Source organism: Mandrillus leucophaeus, unplaced genomic scaffold (genome assembly GCF_000951045.1).
Source record: "Mandrillus leucophaeus isolate KB7577 unplaced genomic scaffold, Mleu.le_1.0 Scaffold121, whole genome shotgun sequence".
In the NCBI taxonomy this organism is placed as follows: Eukaryota; Metazoa; Chordata; class Mammalia; order Primates; family Cercopithecidae; genus Mandrillus; species Mandrillus leucophaeus.
The window spans coordinates 5,360,769-5,380,654 of record NW_012100432.1 but is presented as its reverse complement, the minus strand read 5'-3'; the positions used below and the strand labels follow the sequence as shown (position 1 = coordinate 5,380,654).

At 42.7% G+C, this 19,886-nt stretch overlaps 1 protein-coding gene across 1 annotated transcript in view; it reads right to left on the bottom strand.

The window, feature by feature from the left end:
• Window positions 1-3,917: 3,917 nt before the first annotated feature.
• The window catches only part of GXYLT2 (glucoside xylosyltransferase 2), a 78,374-nt gene continuing 62,405 nt past the window's right edge, over window positions 3,918-19,886 (bottom strand). Inside the window, exons 6-7 of the mRNA XM_011971278.1 lie at window positions 11,202-11,374; window positions 3,918-4,307 (exon numbers count right to left, since the gene is read on the bottom strand). Coding sequence (XP_011826668.1) covers window positions 4,125-4,307; window positions 11,202-11,374 — 356 coding nt within the window. The 3' untranslated portion in view covers window positions 3,918-4,124. The remainder of the gene's footprint in view (window positions 4,308-11,201; window positions 11,375-19,886) is intronic.

Sequence of the window (19,886 nt, the reverse complement as noted above, 5' to 3'; positions counted from 1 at the left end):
AAAAAATAGAGAATATGTCTTGGGTTAGCTTGCTTAGGAAAGAAAAAGAAAAGAAAGAGAGAGAGAGAAAAAAAGAAAGAAAGAAGGAAGGAAAGAAAGAAAAAGAAAGGAAGGAAGGAAGGAAGGGAAAGAAAGAGAAAGAAAATATGATTTGTGCTGTCATAGAACTCAACATATTTCTGATTTCAGTGATGAAATCATGTTCATGTTGGTTTATCAAACACATGTAATTTATCTTTTATATGTATAAATATCAGATAATATTTATACATAAATCTAAATTTGTACAAATGTCCTGTTTTCAGGCTGGGCTGGAGTGATTATTTTGTTATTGGATCATTATTTTGTTTTCAATCACTGTGAATAATAATGTTTTGTATGATTTGGTTTGTTTTTGCCATGCACACCATAACTGCAAATAAAAGAAATACTCTGAAAAGTCTGAGTCCATATAAATACCCATTTCAATACCAAATTTGGTAAAAGTCGCAGTAATTTGCAATGGAAGCACTGAATATGAACTAGACATATCCCACAAATAGTAAAGCTTGGAGCTTTGTATCCAAAGTGCTAAATTGCCATTTTGGAAGTTGAAGAAAAACTTATATTGCTTTTTTAGCCAGTTAATTGTTTAAATATTAGAATTTTCAATGTAAGTCATGATTTCTGAGATTTATATTGGAGAAACACTGAGCAAGAAAAATATTGTCAGCATTTCTAGTGACACTGCTGTTGAAAAAGCTCAATCTCGATGCATATAGAAATACTGTCACATTTTGCTGTCAGAAAGTGCTCTTTCCTTCTCTAATGAAACTCCATAATTATATGCATTAAACAGAAATTAAAAAGAAATGAGTAAAGAAGAAAAGAGAGGGAAAAGAGAAAAGGCAGGGCTGGAGGAGAGGAGAGAACTGGCCCACCTTCTTCCCAGTATTATTTTTTATTATTTATTTATTTATTTATTTTTGAGACGGAGTCTTGTTCTGTCGCCCAGGCTGGAGTGCAGTGGCGCAATCTCGGCTCCCTGCAATCTCTGCCTCTGGGGTTCATGCCATTCTCCTGCCTCAGTCTCCCAAGTAGCTGGGACCACAGGCGCCATCACACTCGGCTAATTTTTTGTATTTTTAGTAGATACTGGCCAGGATGGTCTCGATTTCCTGACCTCGTGATCCACCCACCTCGGCCTTCCAAAATGCTGGGATTACAGGTGTTAGCCACGGCGCCCAGCCCTTCGCAGTATTCAGTGCGGCATATGGGGCAGCACCACCTTTGGCAAGCTTTAGACCAGACAGCACATGTTTTCGCAGGCCACTGAATTAAAATTTGTGGCTCCTGGATTTCAAAGGTGGTTAATGCAGTAATTTGCTGGGAGTTATCAAAGGCAGAGACAATATTGCTGCACGGTAATATCCTAGCTATGGAAAATAATTAGCACTTTCAGGCAGCAAGGATTAGAAAAGCAAATTTTCCCTAAGTTATCAGCCAAATTCACCTAAAAATTTCAGGATACAGCACAGGAATTCCGAGGCAGACAAACACACGAGGTTCTAAGGTTTCACATTCTCAAAATTCATTCATTCTAGAATGTTCTAGGGTGATATCATTGACCTTTGCGGGCAACCCTTTTCTGCACAGTCAGACCAGTACCGGTAGTTAAGAGTTGTGGGTAAATTGGCTCTCATAAAAAAGAAAGGCATTGTATTTCAAATCTTTACAACAGATGTTTTTGTGGGACTTACCAAACGAGGGAAGGAACCTCTTTCAGTTTGTGAGCCATCAACAAATCTGAGTGCCATTTGTGTACTTCACTGGCCATTTTGAACAAGTAGAAAGGAAACTGGGATGGAAGTTAGGAAACTATGCTCCATTCTGGCTCTTTCACTAAAACCCAATTTATGGGTATATAAGATGCATTTTCCCCTATGTGAAGGACAATTCAGAAATTGCTCCATATCATACGTGTCCATACCACAAATGGAAGGCCTAGTACTAAACTTACAAAATAATGATGTCACCTCTAGTGGTGAAATAAGGAAACAAAATATAACAGCAAAAATAAGAGTTTCCCATCATAATGGTAGTTTCCTTAACAAAAATAACCACAGGGCAACTGATCAGAAGGAAAGTATTACCCTAAAATTTTAGATTTAAATTTGTTGCTACTATAATAATGCTGCATACCAAAACTGATTGACATCTAAACATTTCTGTGTAGTGCTGAGATTTTCATATCTATTTTTTTTCAGGGTAAGACTGACTTTTTTTTGCTAATATTGTGCCCATGATATCTTATTGGATTCTAATATATATAAGGATATCATATTTACATCAACAAGGTAATATTTTTCATTTTATACTTTCAGATCATTGTCTCTATATAACAAAAGGTATTTAATATTTTAATTTTCAAAAATGTCTTTGTAAATAAGATGCATCTTACACAGACTGTATGTCTTACAGAATAGCAATTATATTCAATATGTCTATTTCTTATATTACAATTTCCTTGTTTACCTTATAGAGATGATTCAGGACCCTACTAAATCCACTAGGCTGTTGCAAATATCAAGATCATTTACCCAATAGTCATTTGAGAAAAATAAAGCATTATGCAAAACATTGCTATGCTGATACCAACTATATGAGCAACTAGGGATTAAGCCAGATCCCCTTGGGGAATAGAATATTCAACTTCCTCCCTGCAGTGAGGTGATAAAACCTGTATGGACCAGCTGGGTAACCCTAGGGGGAAAGAAATTCTTTAAAGAGATCTTTCTAAGGCTGGTAGGAAGTTGAATTTTCTTACCAATAGAAGCAGCTGAACTATTTGTTTTTTACACATTAAATTTGAAGTTGGTCTCTGATTTCCACCCATTGCTCAAGAGTTTAAAAAAGAGAGATGACCATGTACTGATGATTAACAGATCAAATGTTTTTGTCTGTGGTAAACACAAAAATTCCTGAATTTCCTCTCAGAAGCTATTGTTGCATAGAAATGTGTTATGATTTAGTCCTCCACAAATCGAAACAATTTTTTTCTTTAGAAATACTCCCAGATTGGCTGGGTGCGGTAGCTCACACGTGTAATCCCAGCACTTTGGGAGGCTGAGGCAGGCGGATCACTTGAGGTCAGGAGATAGAGACCAGCCTGGCCAACATAGTAAAACCGTGTCTTTACTAAAAATACAAAAATTAGCCGGGTGTGGTGGCGCATGCCTGTAATCCCAGCTACTGGGGAGACTGAGGCATGAGAATCGCTTGAACCCGGGAGGTGGAGGTTGCAGTGAGCTGAGATTGTGCCACTGCACTCCAGCCTGGGCAACAGAGTGAGATTCTGTCTCAAAAAAAAAAAAAGAAAAAAAGAAAAAGAAATACCCCCAGATATATCCTTCATCCTTTAACACTGCCCAAGTAGGTGAAATCTGAATCCTTCTCTCAGATGTATTTTAAATAAAATTCTGTACACATAATCATCTCGTCTAATATTTTAGTCTCCCACATAAAAATCTCAGCAAAAAGGCCAGTTTTTACTGAGATTACCTGTTTTAGATGTGTCTTACAGTGGAAAATGCAAAAGTGGAGGAAAAAAGGCTGTAAGGAACTGCATTAAAATGGAAACAATCTTTTCCACTGGTCAGTAGGATTACGGCTAATGTAATCTCGATTTTGAGCCCTTGATCCATACGCTCTACAAGTGTGTCTGTCTGTTTCACAAGTGTGTATTACTTTTATAACACGGGTGTGGGGGAGTCAGTTGCATAGAAAGAGTCTCAGGAATGCTAGATCAATATAACACCTCAGGTGCCACTGAAATGGTCTCAGACATTTAGGAATTGGAAGGCTCACAAAAGCTATTTTCACAGCTAGTTCAACCTGCTTAAACAATGTTAAATGCATAATAGTCTTTTTTTTTTTTTCTTAGAGATAAATAGCATTTTAGAAAAAAATAAAGAAAAGCATATTCTCTTTTGGGGGCAACTGATTTGGCAAAATTTAACGAGGTTTTTAAAACTCAACAGTCATGGAGCACCATTAAATATTCACACAAAAAGACCCAGGCAGCTTAGAGATTAATATTTCCTTGGTCACAAGACACCGAATTGACTTGCAACAAGACAAAATATTCAGTGCATCTGGTTGGGGCCAACATGGATGATGACGTGTTTCTCATAAGCCCTTTTCATTGTTTTCTCAATTTGCTTCAGAAAAACTTGCGGGATCCGTCCACATAAAGTGTGCACAGTCTCCAAAAACTTCAGCTGAAGTGGGTAATACATGGATTGAAAGAGATTGTCTTGAAAGGGAAACTGAAAGAATGACCAAAAAAAAAAAAAAGTTTATTTTAGTAACAGAAATGCCATTTTAAATGCAATACTAAGAAATGACACAGGAATTACGATAAGCACACAGGCACAGGTTTGGACAAGTGAAAAGACCTTTGAGGATCTAAGTTAACATCCTGTCTCAGCTGTGCAATCCCAGGCAATCATTTAAACTCTCTGAACCTCAGTTTCTTTACCTCTTTAAAAAGAAAAAGACCAGGCATGGTGGCTTACACCTGTAACCCCAGCACTTTGAGAGGAGGTGGGAGCACCCCTTGAGTCCAGGAGTTTGAGACCAGCCTGAGCAACATGGCAAGACTCCATCTCATTAAAAAAGAATAGTAATAAAATGTTTACAAAATTTGGGTCCTTAAGGCTCTTACAATCTAAAAATGATGGATGTCTCTAAGGACAGGAAAGTCCATATATTATAGCATGTTTTGGGCTCAAGATACTTGAAATCTACTACAACAAAACAATGAATTCTTCATCTTTTTTGCCTTGAATCTTAATGAAGAAACTTTAGGGTGTGTCTATGGTAATCTCGTGAAGTTCAGGGTTTAACAATTACTAGTAAAATTTATTGGCAATAAATCATATTTTAATAATTCAGGTACCAAATATTAGTGGTTGTTTACTTCCCTCCTAATATGGGGCTTTTGAGATCACTGTCGTTTTTTAAAATTCTTTTGTTTTTTTCATGGAATATGTCTATGAGCAGTATTTCCCAAAATAAATCTTTCCGACTACTTGTTAGGCACGTGTCAAAAGTTTTATTACAATCTTGTTGAAAGGGAAAAGGCTGCTAGTAGATCAAGTCAAAGATCCACTCTTGGTCAGGACATTTTATATGGAAAGACTAGCGAGAAATGAAAGAAGAATGGTTAAAGGTCAGTACACTCTTGCCTAACAGTAGAGGTGGGTGTCTGGTTTTCTAGAACAAATGTTAATCCTTTTAAATTAATCAGAAATACTGCTTACACAGGTTTATCAGAGATGCCAATTTCTTCTCAGAAGGAGATTATGCATTATGTAATGCAAGAAGCTTCTGTCCCAGACCAGGTTTGAGATACTTTTTCTTTAATCACGAAATTTAAACCATTGATAAACCCCTTGAGGCCAGTCCTGAATCTGTCCTTTTCACCACTGTAGCCCTAGTAATGGGAACAGGATAGGTCAAAACCTTGAAATCACCCTCAATTCCTCTGTTTTCCCCAACAACCCTTACCCAGTTCATCAGCAAGTCCTGTAAACTCTATCTCAACAACATATCCCAAGTAATGGCCACTTCTTCCCATTTTCCTGCCACCACGCAAGCCCATGCTGGCCCCATTGCTCACCCGGGTGGCTGTGATTAGTCTCACAAATAGCCTTTGTGTTTTCACTCTTGCATCCCTTCCACCACATTACCAAGGTGATATTTTTAAAGCACAAATCAGAGCCTATCACTTTCCCGAAGGGGCTTTCCACTGCCGTTAGAATGCGATTCCAACTCCTCCCTTGTTCTAAAAGTTCAAGGTGACCTGGAAACTCTCTCTTCTCAGTTCCTTCTCTCTCCTCTTATCTGGCCATTCCTGTCTTTCCAGCAGACCAAATTCATTCCCGTCTCTGGGACTTTCCCCTGGTTATTGCTTCTGTTTCATGGGATCTTCCCCAGATTTCCCCTGGACTGCCTCCATCTGATAAGTCTAGGACTTGCAAGCAGCCTTCCTGGTGCCCCTCCTCCCAGCTGGCAGAACACTCCTCTCCAGTCCAGGACTTTGGACCCATCAGCCCACTTTTTTTTACACCTTTTGAATTCTTTCACTATCTCAGAGGATTTTTTTTTTTTTTTTTTTAGCTAGGGTCTTGCTGTGTCACCCAGGCTGGAGTGCAGAGGGGCAATCATGGCTCACTGCAGCCTCGAACTCCTGGGCTCAAGTGATCCTCCATCTCAGCCTCACAATTAGCTGGGGCCACAGGCACTTGCCACCATGCCCAGTTATTACTATTTTTTTTCCTAAAGAGGCAAAGTCTTGCTCTGTTGTTCAGGCTGGAGTACAGTGGTGCCAGGCAAAGTCTTGCTCTGTTGTTCAGGCTAGAGTACAGTGGTACCATCCTAGCTCACTGTAGCCTTGGCCTTCTAAGCTCAAGGGATCTTCCTACCCCAACCCTAACCCTTCCCTGCCCAGTAGCTGGGACTACCGGCATGTGCCACCAGGCAAATTTTTATTTGTATTTTTTTTTTAATTTTTGTAGAGACGCATCTCACTATGTTGCCCAGGCTGGATTTTTCTTTCTTTCTTTTTCTCAATGAGTATTGTCTGGCTTCCCCCAGCAGAATATATGCTTCTTAAAGACTAGGGCTTTGTCCATCTTATTATTTTCCACATTCCTAGAAACTAGAATTGTTCCTGCATAAAATAGATGCTTCATAAATGATTGTCAAGAGAATTACTGCAAAAATGTCTATCTGATAGATGCCTTCTTGCAGGGAGGCTGCACTGCCCTTTCACACAAACACGTACCACCCGGGTTAGGGTGTCTATGAACACCTGAAACAGAGAAATAGAGAGAGAGAGAGAATATTTTCAGAGACAGATGAAAGGAGAAAAAGAAAAAAATATATAGAGAGAAAGTGTTTATAAGCAAGAAGAGAGAGAGAAATGTGAAAAAGCTAGAGAAAGTGTGAAATTGTTATCATCAAAACAACTTATTTATATCTTTTTTTTTTTTTAGATGGAGTCTCACTCTCTCACCCAGGCTAGAGTGCAGTGGCACGATCCTGGCTTGCTGCAACCTCTGCCTCCCGGGTTCAAGTCAATCTCCTACCTCAGCCTCCCAAGTAGCTGGGATTACAGGCATGCGCCACCATGCCTGGCTAATTTTCGTATTTTAGTAGAGACAGGGTTTCGTCATTTTGGCCAGGCTGGTCTCGAACTCCTGACCTCAAGTGATCCACCTGCCTCAGCCTCCCAAAGTGCTGGGATTACAGGTGTGAGCCACAGCACCTGGCCAAAACAACTTCTAATTATTGCACAAACGGTAAGTCAGGCTCTTTACTAAAAGTGTAAAGACTATCATTTTGTTGAATTCTCATAACACTTGTTTGAGGTAGATAATCTTATTATCTACACTTGACAGATGAAAAAACTAAGGCCCAGTAAGGTAAGGGCACAGTTAATGGTGAATCACCAGAAAGTGACAAAATTGGAATTTGAACCTATCTGTCCAGGCCCAAAGCCAAGCTCTGACCCACTACACAATGGTTCACAGCATTGTAGAGGATGGGGAAATACATCTTTTATGATGGAGTCTCTTTATATTTACTCACATTTTGGGTCAGGGTTAGTGATTTTTCTGATTGAAATGCCTGAATGAAAACTGTATTTTTAGAAAGCCCAACTGAGGAAAATCATGGAGTGTACTAAGCAGAATCATTTTTGAAACAAAGTTGTTCAGCCCTCTTTCTGATCCCCCAGAAAACAAACAAGATGAGTTGTAACTCAAGAACCACAACTGTTCAACTCCAAACCAGAGGTGACAGATCACAAAAGAAACCCTAGAGTGGCTCTGATAGACACATGGCTGCTGTGTACTTATTTAACTTCTGCTTGTACTCCTGAATGAGTTTGCCCCTGGAGTCAGTGTTTGGATATTTAAATGTGAGGATATCATTAAGCACAGAACAAATTTTCTGCATAATTAAATCACCTGGCCTTTGAAAACCAAACAGCAGGAAATGCAGAAGAAAAAGCTTGGATGCATGTTAAACACTTTCCTTGTACAGAAGTCAACACTAGGAATTTCTTTTTTCTTTTTTAAGACGGAGTTTCACGCTTGTTGCCCAGGCTGGAGTGCAAGGCACGATCTCGGCTCACGGCAACCTCTGCTTCCTGGGTTCAAGAGATTCTCCTGCCTCAGTCACCTGAGTAACTGGGATTACAGGCATGCGCCACCACGCCCAGCTAATTTTGTATTTTTAGTAGAGACGGGGTTTCTCTATGTTGGTCAGGCTGGTCTCAAATTCCCGACTTCAGGTGATCCACCCACCTCGACTTCCCAAAGTGCTGGGATTACAGGCGTGAGTCATGGCACTCGGCCAATTCCGGGAATTTCAGAGTTGGAATTCTCCAGGACTCTCCCTAGCAAATGCATACTTTCTTTTTTTCATTTCATTTCTTTTTTTTTTATTTGTTTTTTCAGAGACAGGGTCTTACTATGTTGCCCAGGCTGGTCTTGAACTCCTCACTTCAGCCTCCAAAGTGCTGGGATTAAAGGCGTGAGCTACTGCACCTGGCCTATTTAATTAATTGTGTTTTTTTTGAGATGGAGTGTCGCTCTGTCACCCAGGCTGAAGTGCAGTAGTGCAATCACGACTCACTGCAACCTCCACCTCCCAGGTTCAAGCAATTCTCCTGTCTCAGCCTCCCAAATAGCTGGGATTATACGTGTGTGCCACCACACCTGACTAATTTTTGTATTTTTAGTAGAGATGGGGTTTCACCGTGTTGGCCAGGCTGGTTTTGAATTCCTGACCTCAAGTGATCTGCCCGCCTCAGCCTCCCAATGTGCTAGGATTACAGGCATAAGCCACCACACCTGGCCGATTTTATTTTTTATAGAGATGGGGTCTCACTATGTTGGCTGTGCTGACCTCAAACTCCTGACCTCAAGCAATCCTCTCACTTCTTAGCCTCTTAAAGTGCTGGGATTACAGGCATGAGCCACTGTGCCAGGCCTTAAACGTTTTATTTTTTTTGCAAATGCACATTTTCATACACAAAAAAATGTTACTATGTTATGGGATTTACCGCTTACCGCACTTCTACCAGAGCCTGTTCATGAAACTTAGAGAATTTGATCTTTAACAACAAAGCCTAATACATTCTACGTGTTTTATGTCAGGGGTTGGCAAACTTTTTCTGTAAAGGAGTAGATGGTAAATATTTTAGACTCTGTAGACCATATGTCCTTTGTCACAACAAATCATCCTGCTGTTACAGTGCCAACATAGCCATAGATAATACATAAATGGGCAGGCGTGATGGCTCAGACCTGTAGTCCTAGCACTTTGTGAGGCTGGCTGGGAAGATCACTTGAGCCAGGAGTTTGAAATCAGCCTGGGCAACGAAGCAAGATCCCATCTCCACCAAAAGAAACATGACAATACATAAATGAATAGGTGTCACTGGTTCCCAATATGACTTTATTTACCAGTGCTGACATTTGAATTTCATATAGTTTTCTTGTGTCATGAAATTTTATATATATATGTATATTTGAGACAGGGTCTCGCTTTATTGCCCAAGCTGGAGTGAAGTGGTGCAATCATAGCTCACTGCAGCCTTGAACTCCTGGGGTCAAGTGATCCTCCTGCCTCAGCCTCCCAAGTCACTGAGATTACAGGCATGAGGCTTCCCTTATTTTTTAAATTTTTTGTACAGATGGGGTCTTACAGTGTTGCAGTTTTCTTGAGAAAGTTGCATAAAGGGCTCCAGCTAGCCATGTTCATACACATACCTGCATGCCTACCCTATTTTCTCCTCTCTTTTCCCATCCCTAGCCCATGAGTCCATAAAGAGGCAAGAACCTTCTTTTTTTTTTTTTGAGATGGAGTCTTGCTCTGTTGCCCAGGCTGGAGTGCAGTGGTGCCATCTCGGCTCCCTGCAAGCTCCACCTCCTGGGTTCACGCCATTCTCCTGCCTCAGCCTCCCGAGTAGCTGGGACTATAGGCGCCCGCCACCATGCCTGACTAATTTTTTTTTGCATTTTTTAGTAGAGACAGGGTTTCACCATGTTAGGAAAGTCTCGATCTCCTGACTTCGTGATCCACCCGCCTTGGCCTCCCAAAGTGCTGGGATTACAGGCATGAGCCACTGTGCTGAGCATAATCTTTGTATTTTTAGTAAAGACAGGGTTTCACCAGATTGGCCAGGCTGGTCTCGAACTACTGACCTTGTGATCCACCTGCCTCAGCCTCCCAAAATGCTGAGATTAGAGGCGTGAGTCACTGTGCCCGGCCAAGAACCTTTTCTTCAGTTCCCCTTGGCAGTCAGAAGGTTCCTGCCATCTGTGCTGTATGCATTTGACTCTTATCTTGTACCCTTTGGTGGGGAAAAATGGAAGACTGGGGAGTCAGGGCCTCTTTCTGCTGCTTGCATGTACTTCTGCAGTTAAGCAAATAAAGGCTTGACTGTTACTTTTAGTTTGGCTCCTTGTCCTAACTGAACACCTTGACCCCTGATTGAGTGACAGATTGGAGCTGGCAACCAGGCAACATATTTAGCTAGAACTGAATAATACCATTTTCTTTTTATTGTCTAATCTTGATCCTATGTGTTACCTTCCACTGTGGCAAAAGGCACAGAAGTTGTCTTTGTGACATGAAATTTCCTCCTAAAGTAGGTGGCTCACACCTGTAATCCCAACACTTTGGGAGGCTGAGGTGGATGGATCACTTGAGGTCAGGAGTTCAAGACCAGCCCAGCCAACCTGGTGAAACCCCGTCTCTACTAAAAATACAAAAATTTGCCAGGCAACAGCTACTTGGGAGGCTGAGGTTGCAGTGAACCGAGATCCCACCACTGCATTCCAGCCTGAGTAACAGAGCAAGACTCCATCTCAAAAAACAAAAACAAAAACAAAAAACCAGAAATTTCCTCCCAAATTTAGTTAAGTAAAAGATAATGAATGGTGTACGCGGAAATAAGTCAAGTAGATATGACATAGTACGAGGTGGCAAGTGGATATAGTGACAGAACGTGACTGAGGTTGGGAATAACTGGTATAACTCTATGCTTTGGGAATATTTGGCCTTCAAAGGGACAGGTGACTAAAGTGCCAGTATTGCTTCATGCTGTTAAGCACATCTGCTAACAGCAGCAAGGGCACACTTACATCCCGTATTGCTTCATAGAGTGCTTTGAATGTCGGTTGCTTATCGTCATGGTAGACGCCTCGGTTTCCATGCAGAACAGACACACCTTCACGCTCAGCCTCTCTGCAGTTGCTTCCGTACATGCAGTGATCGGGACGGTAGTTCCACTGGCAGGGGAATACATAGAGACACTCTGGTGGTAAAAAGAGGAAGACATATATGTCCACAGTCAGTGCCAGCTCTCATGTACATGTCCCATGATTAAACTGTTTCTGCTAACTGTACACACCATATAATTTCAAGGTACAGGAGTGTGATTTTTTTACTCATAGATCAAATTTTGCCCCATTTGTCGAAATTCTGAGATCAAGAATTGAAGGGGCACACAGTGATGATGTAGGTTTCATCTAAAAAAAGAAGAGAGTATAGCATCTTAAATAAGAAAGCAGACACAGGTATCAGGTAGCCTGGGTCCAAATCCCAACTCTCTCACTCAAAACCACTGAAATCCATGTCTAGTCACTCAACTTCCTGTACTTCCATTTTCTCATCTGTAAATAAGAATAATACAACCTCTATCTATTTTGATGATTAAACTTTAAACATACATGTAAAATGCTTAGCAGGGTATCAAACATATAGTAGTGGTTCAGTAATGTTACCAGTTGTACTGGTTGGGTATGGTGGCTCACACCTGTAATCCCAGAGTTTGGGAGGCCAAGGTGGAAGGATCACTTGAGGCCAGGAGTTTGAGACCAGCTCGGGCAACATAGTAAGACCCCTGTCTCTATACAAATTTTAAAAATTAGCAGCTGGGCCAGGCACGGTGGCTCACTCCTATAATTCCAGCACTTTGGGAGGCCAAAGCAGGCAAATCACCTGAGGTCAGGAGTTTGAGATCAGCCCGGCCAACATAGCGAAACCCTGTCCCTACTAAAGATACAAAAATTAGCCAGGCATGGTGGCACGCACCTGTAATCCCACCTACTCAAGAGGCTGAGGCGGGAGAATTGCCAGGAGGTGGCAGAGGTTGCACTGATCCAAGATCGCACCACTACACTCCACCCTGAGCAACAAAATGAGACTCTGTCTCAAAACAAAACAAACAAAGAAACAAACCGAAAAAACGACAAAAATAAATTAGCCAGGCATGGAGGCACACTTGAAGTTACTTGGGAGGCTGAAATGGGAGGATTCCTTGAGCCCAGGAGTTAGAGATTACAGTGAGCTATGATCATGCCACTGCACTCTAGCCTGTGACGGAGTGAGATCCTGTCTCAAAAAAAAAAAAAAAAAGATACACACAAAAAATGTCAAATATAGTGTTAGCAATTGTAATCAACTCTTTGGAAAGGTTTTATAAAATGGACAGATCTAAAAAAGAGGAGTCAAGATTAAAGCAAAGATTCTGCTTCAGATTAAGAACAAACAAAAACAACAAAAGTAAACAGCAAAAACCCCCATCTTCGGCTGGGTACAGTGGCTCACACCTGTAATCCCAGCACTTTGCAAGGCCGAGGCTGGTGGATAACTTGAGGTCAGGAGTTCGAGACCAGCCTGACCAACATGATGAAACCCTGTCTCTACTAAAAATACAAACATTAGCCAGGCATGGAGGCAGGAGCCTGTAATCCCAGCTACTCAGGAGGCTGAGAATCTAGAACCCGGAAGGCAGAGGTTGCAGTGAGCTGAGACCACACCACTGCACTCCAGCCTGGGTGACGGAGTGAGGCTCCATCTCAAAAACAAAAACCAACAACAACAAAAAAACCCCACCTACAACAGGAAAGAGAAAAACCCCAAAGCAAAAAAGCAAAGAAAAAAAAAAAGCCCTGTGCCAAGGTAACTACATGCACTATGGCCATATGTGCACATATGTACATGGGTGTGTTTGTATCTCTAAACAAGTGGTTCTCAACCAGGGGCAATTTTGCCACCTCCCCACTGCTCGACCCCAGGGCCATTTGGCAATATTTGGAGGGAGACACTGTTGACTGTTATACATGGGGGAGGCTGCAACTGGCATCTAGTGGGTGCTCTGAACATCCTGTAATGAACAGGACAATCCCCACAATAGTAACAGTGCTGATGTTGAGAAACTCTGCCCTAATCCTATTGGATTCAGAAAGTTTCCTCTTGGTGACCAGAATTATACAATTAGCAATAAATTCATGACCCCCTAGCTTCCTTGCTTCTCAGCTTGATGCTTTTCAGGATCGGGGGTAGAGGAGTATGGATCAAAGCTCTCTGCAAATGTGTGTTGCTGATCATGAGAAAGGCCCTGTGACAGAGCACAGGACAGGCTTACAGCAAATCAGTAACACTACCACCATTGGAAAAGCAACTTCAAGATGTGCTTGTTCATTGGGTTGATGGCATTCCTGTCTCACGGAAAAATCATTGCTTAGTGATTACTTACAGAAAGCTTCAAGATGGAAAGCAAATAATGAAGTGATTGTCACACATCGTGTCTGGCGGCTGTGTATGTTTCCATGGCTCAGTCTTTTATAGGACAGTGACATTTAGGCATCTTTTTTCAAATTCCTAATTGCTCATAACATACTGTGACATTTCTCTTTTCTCAGGAGAACTCCATTCCACCATGACATTCCCTTACTTGCATTTACCTGAACATTTGCACATACGTAGTCCCTAAGTGGGACGGAGTAGTGGCCATTCTCAAGTCACCCTATCTACATTTGAATCACAACTCCTCTATTAGCTGCCTGACTTTTCTGCAATTTAATGCAGAGGCTGGATGTGAGGATTAAATAAAGGAAAATATCTAAAAGTGCTTTTGAACTGTGCCTGACCACAGCCCAACTGCTTCCTTTTGTCACCCAATGGATCACATCATTCATTAACGGTGCTCACCCAAGCATTTACATGGTCTTGCTTAAGCACCTTCTAAAGTTTCCCCTTGAATAAACTGTGCTTGAGTCTGTTTTTGTAAATATACTGATTGATCGAATCAATGAATATTTGTTGAGTGTCTGCTGTGGACAAAGCAAATAATGGAACAATCCAGTCCCTGCCTTCATGGAGTTTAGATTAGTGATGAGAATTTTTGCCTCTTTCCAAGTAGTTTAGGGCTCTACTACAAAAAGAAACCTTTTCTCGCCTGGCTGTGTGGTATCTCACACCTGTAATCCCAGCACTTTGGGAGCTCGAGGTGGGCGGATCATGAGGTCAGGAGTTTGAGACTGGCCTGGCCAAGATGGCGAAACCCCGCCTCTACTAAAAATACAAAAATTAGCTGGGCATGATGGCGTGTGCCTGTAGTCCCAGCTACTCGGGAGGCTGAGGCAGAAGAATTGCTTGAACCTGGGAGGCGGAGGTTGTAGTGAGCTGAGATCGCGCCACTGCACTCCAGCCTGAGTGACAGAGTAAGACTCTGTCTCAAAAAAAAAAAAAAAAAAAGAAAGAAAGAAACTTTTTCTCTCTTTGCAACCTCCTTAGAGGACTGAGCCCAGTGAGAGGCACTCCAAGGCAGAAAACAAATAGAAAGGGCAGAGACTCTGGAATCAGAAGTACAGAGGTGCAAACCTGGCTTCTACCCCCATCTAGCTCTATAACTGTGGTGAGTTTGAAAAACATTTCACCTCGATTTAACAGCAGTAAAGAGAAGCCAAGGCCAGGCATGGTGGCTCATGCCTATAATCCCAGCACTTTGGGAGGTCAAGGTGGGAGAATTGCTTGAGCTCAGGAATTTGAGACCACCCTGGGCAACAAAGCGAGACTCCGTCTCTACAAAATTAAAAAATTTGGCCAGGCACGGTGGCTCATGCCTGTAATCTCAGCACTTTGGGAGGCTGAGGCGGGTAGATCACCTGAGGTCGGGAGTTTGAGACCAGCCTGACCAACATGGAGAAACCCCGTCTCTACTAAAAATACAAAAAAATTAGCTGGGCATGGTGGCACATGACTGTAATCACAGCTACTCGGGAGGGTGAGGCAGGAGAATCGCTTGAACCTGGGAGGCAGAGGTTGTGATGAGCCGAGATTGCACCACTGCACTCCAGCCTGGGCAACAAGAGCGAAACTCTGTCTCAAAAAAAAAAAAAAAAAAAAAATTAGCTGGGCCTGGTGGTACACACCTGTAATCCCAGCTACTCAGGAGGCTGAGGCAGGAGAATTGCTTGAGTCCGGGATGTGGAGGTTGCACTGAGCCAAGATCGCACCACTGCACTCCAACCTGGACAACAGGGTGAGACTGTCTCAAAAAAAAAAAAAAAAAAAAAAATTCTCCCGACCTCAGGTGATCTGCCCGCCTCGGCCTCCCAAAGTGCTGGTATTACAGGCATCAGCTACCATGCCCAGCCAGAGTTTTGCATTTTTAGTAGAGACAGGGTTTCGCCATGTTGGCCAGGCTGGTCTCGAACTCCTGACCTCAAGTGATCTGCCCGCCTCAGCCTCCCCGTGCTGGGATTACAGGTGTCAGCCACTGTGCCCAGTCTACTCCTCTCTACAGAAAATAAATTTCTGATTATTTCATACTCTTGGAATCTCTAAGATTATGAACTAGTTTATGCCTGATCATTTTAACTTCATGGTAATATAGGCTTGCTACACTTTTATATATTTTTATTTTTTAGTAGAGATGGGGGTTTTGCCACATTGCCCAGGCTGGTCTTGGACTCCTGGCCTCAAGCAATCCTCCCTGCTCAGCCTCCTAAAGTGTTGGGATTACAGGCATGAGCACCCACACCCGGCCTCTCTTAATGCTCTGTATCAATAGAATGGAGGCTGTTCAACTGCACTGTTAATTTTTTTTTTTTTTTTCCCAATGTCCCATCCTGGAACTGAGATTTCCCAGCATTCTCTTTTTCCTTATTTCAGAATAGTCCTTGTTCCAGAAAAGGCAATTAATTTTGTTCAGAAGACTTTTCTGATAACACAATAAGGAAGCTCTTTTCTCTCCAGCCTTGAGGGTCTCTCTCTCAATCCCTCATTTGTTTCCTCCATCTCATTTACCACAATTTGTGATTTGAACAACTATTCTTTAGGAGTCTACCTTCTACCTCTTCCAACAAAAGGTAGGTTTCATGAAACCAGTAACTTTGCTTTAACTCGTCTGGCACCTAGCCCTGTGGCTGGCACACAGTGCTCAAAAACTAGCGGCTGAATGAATGAATGAAATGCAAACTATACCTCCTTTCACCAAATGCATCTTTTCCCTTTCTCCGGCTTTCTATCTCTCCTTTCTCTCCCGAATTTCCCTTTTCTCTCATTTTCCTTGCTGTGGCTCTTTCTCTTCCATTTATTAATACTTTGCCCCTTCTCTCCCTTCTCTTAATTCCATTCATTGAATCAAACAACACTTCTTAACACCAACTCCATTTAAAGCACTAAGCCTTGCACTGTGAAAGACACAAAGTTGACACAACCCCTTCTCACATAGACCGTACAGTTTCTGTCCTTTCTCTTGTGTTTTACATCAGGGCTCATGAACTTCCCAGACTCCCGAAACAGCGATTTGTTACCAGTTTCCTAGAACAGTCCCAGTATGAAGTAACTGGGCCTGTCAACTCCACAACGTAGCACTCATAACTGCCTGTTGCTGGGTGCTTTGGTGTGGTGAATATACAATGTGGTTGCATGCTCAAGGGCAGGGCTCCAGAGACCCCAGGCAGGATGAGAATAAGGCCTTCCTGGGGCCACTGAAGAGACTTGTCCCATGTGAGTGAGTCCTGCTCCCTGAGGTTCCCATGAACTCCTCCTGCCTCCCTAGTATCATGAACACTCAACTCACAATCTACATGTATTCCATGGGCATTTCAGCTCTTCTCTCTCCCCTCAGGCAGAATTCTACTGCCTTTACTCTAGCCTGATGCCCTGCCTTGTCATTTATACTTGGCTGGTTTCACTTGCTTCCCTACCCACATCTCAGTTTTCTGGAAATTGCCCTTGAAGGAAGAGCAGACCTACGTGGTTACATTTGAGAGAGGAAAATGCCACATGACTTTGCCCTTCTAGAGCCTGATCAAGCGTGCTCTCCCACATTAAAGAGAACTCAGTCGCAGCTGGGCTGGGCCAGTCTCTTTTTCGCTAAGAATTTGAATTAGGAAATAGAGGAGCTCCATCATCATTGATAGTGGACTTGTGAAGATGTATTCACTTAGGGTTGACAAACAGGTTGGGCCATGGGCAAACAGAGAATGCGGTCTGAGAGACAAAATAGAATCAGACTGGCATGTAGAGAAGCAAAGATGACAGAAACCATGAGGCCTCTGAGAGATGAAGAAACTGCTTTGGTCCTTGGCAACTTCCCAAGGCCAGTTCTTATGAAGCCTGGCTTGACCTGACTTGTGTGGTCATGAGACTGCCCCTGGCCTCTTACAATATCTGCCCTCATTTAGCTGGTCTGAGTGGAGCTGTGTTCCCTGAAACCTAAGTGCATTCATTTAAACACATCTTCCTATATAGAATTCTCTTTTGGTTCCTGTCAGATTTACCCCTTCCATAGAACTCTGCTCTTGACTCAGACTCACCTTTAAGGGTGTGAACTCAGTTTTCCACCCCTTGATGAAGCTGTCTTGACTCACCTGCCAGGAAATGTCCTGTGAGCTGAGCGACCTGCATGCCCCCACGGGTTTCAGCTGTCTTAAGTCAGTCTATTACCCAGCACTGCAATTATACACCCACAGGCATTTACTATCTAATTATAGCAAGAGTTTTAAAACACTTTCTAGCTAATGACTTTTAAACACATTTTAAAAAGCGGTGTTATCAGATACAGGAGACTATAGTAATGACAACATTCCTGATGTGTGCTACAGGTTTTATGTGCATTGGTTCACCCATAGCAACCTGAAGAACCATAACAATAAACATGTTTATCTGCTGTGCCATAGCTAATACTGTCTCCCTCTCTCCTTTCCAGGGATAAAGCTGACAAATCCTTTTTTCAAATACAGTTTGTTCTGGTTTGTGGAAAGTACTCTGCAATCAACATACATGAAGAGAAACCTTACAATGTGATGGATATTGCTGGATCTCAGTTTAATCAAGTACCTGGGTAAAGTATGAAATAGGAAGATCAAATGCAGGCTGCACAAAGAACAATCAGGGAGTTAACCTAACAATCACTCATCTAAAACCAGAAAACTTGGTTATTTACTTGATCCTGTGCAGAACCAGGATTTAGAACAACGTCACGATTCTTTTCCAATATCCTGTTTTACTCAATGGATCTCAGATGGAGAGTGAAGAAGCAATTAAACTCCTCTGGTTTCAGCCCCAATTAAAGACAAGGGACTCCTGTTTAATTGCAAAGCTGCTTACGACTGCCTTCGAGTATTATTTATTTACTCACTAATCACATCCTCAAATAATCAGCAACAGGCTAAGAAGAACTGGAGAGGCAACTGTGTGAATCTTTTGGATTCCTCAGTTTGGGAATACAGACAGAGAGACTTACATTAGATCGTTTCGGCCACATGACAAAGAGGAAAATGCAGTATTTAAAGAAAAGGGCCGGGTGTGGTGGCTCACGCCTGTAATCCCTCAAGTGATCCACTAGGGGGATCAAAAAATTACCTGGGCATGGTGGAGGATGCCTGTAATACAAAAATTACAAGAATTAGCTGGGCTTGGTGGTAGGTGCCTGTAGTCCCAGCTACTTGGGAGGCTCAGTCAGAAGAATCGCTTGAACCCAGGAGGCAGAGGTTGCAGTGAGCACACCACACTCCAGCCTCGGTGACAGAGCAAGACTCCATCTCAAAACAACCAACCAAACAACCAGACAAACACAAAACGGGTCATGGTGGCTCATGCCTGTAATCCCAGCATTTTAGGAGGCCGAGGAAAGTGGATCACCTGAGGTCAGGAGTTCAAGACCAGCCTTGTCAACATGGCAAAACTCTGTCTCTACTAAAAGTACAAAAATTAGCCAGGGGTGTTGGTGCATGCCTGTAGTCCCAGCTACTTGGGAGGCTGAGATAGGAGAATTGCTTGAACCTGGGGGGCAGAGATTGCAGTGAGACGAGACGGTGCCATTGCACTCCAGCCTGGGTGACAGAGCCAGATTCCATCTCAAGAAAAAAAAGAAAAAAGATGAAACCTACCTAAGAAGAAAAAGGAAGAGATGCAGACCTACTGTCACAGCGAAATGGCTTAAAGCATGCCCTAAGAGGCTAGGCATGGTGACTTGCCTGAAATCCTAGCACTTCGGGAGGCCGAGGCAGGAGGATCACTTGAGCCCAGGAGTTCTAGATGACGTTGGGTAACATAATGAGACTGCCCCCCAATCTCTATAAAAAATTTTAAAAATTTGGCTGGGCGCAGTGGCTCACGCCTGTAATCCCAACACTTTGGGAGGCCGAGGGAGGTGGATCACATGAGGTCAGGAGTTTGAGACCAGCCTGGCCAACATGACAAAACCCTGTCTCTACTAAATATATAAAAATTAGTCGAGTGTGGTGGCGGGTGCCTGTAATCCCAGCTACTCGGGAGGCTGAGGCAGGAGAATTGCTTGAACGTGGGAGGCAGAAGTTGCAGTGAGCTGAGATCATGCCACTGTACTCCAGCCTGGGCGACAGAGCAAGACTCCCTCTCAAAAAAAAAAAAAAAAAAAAAAATGCTGGGTGTGGTGGTGCACACCTATAGTCCCAGCTACTTGGGAGGCTGAGGCAGAACAATTGCTGGAACCCAGGAGGTGGAGATTGCAGTGACCTGAGATCGTGCCACTGCACCCCAGCCTGGGT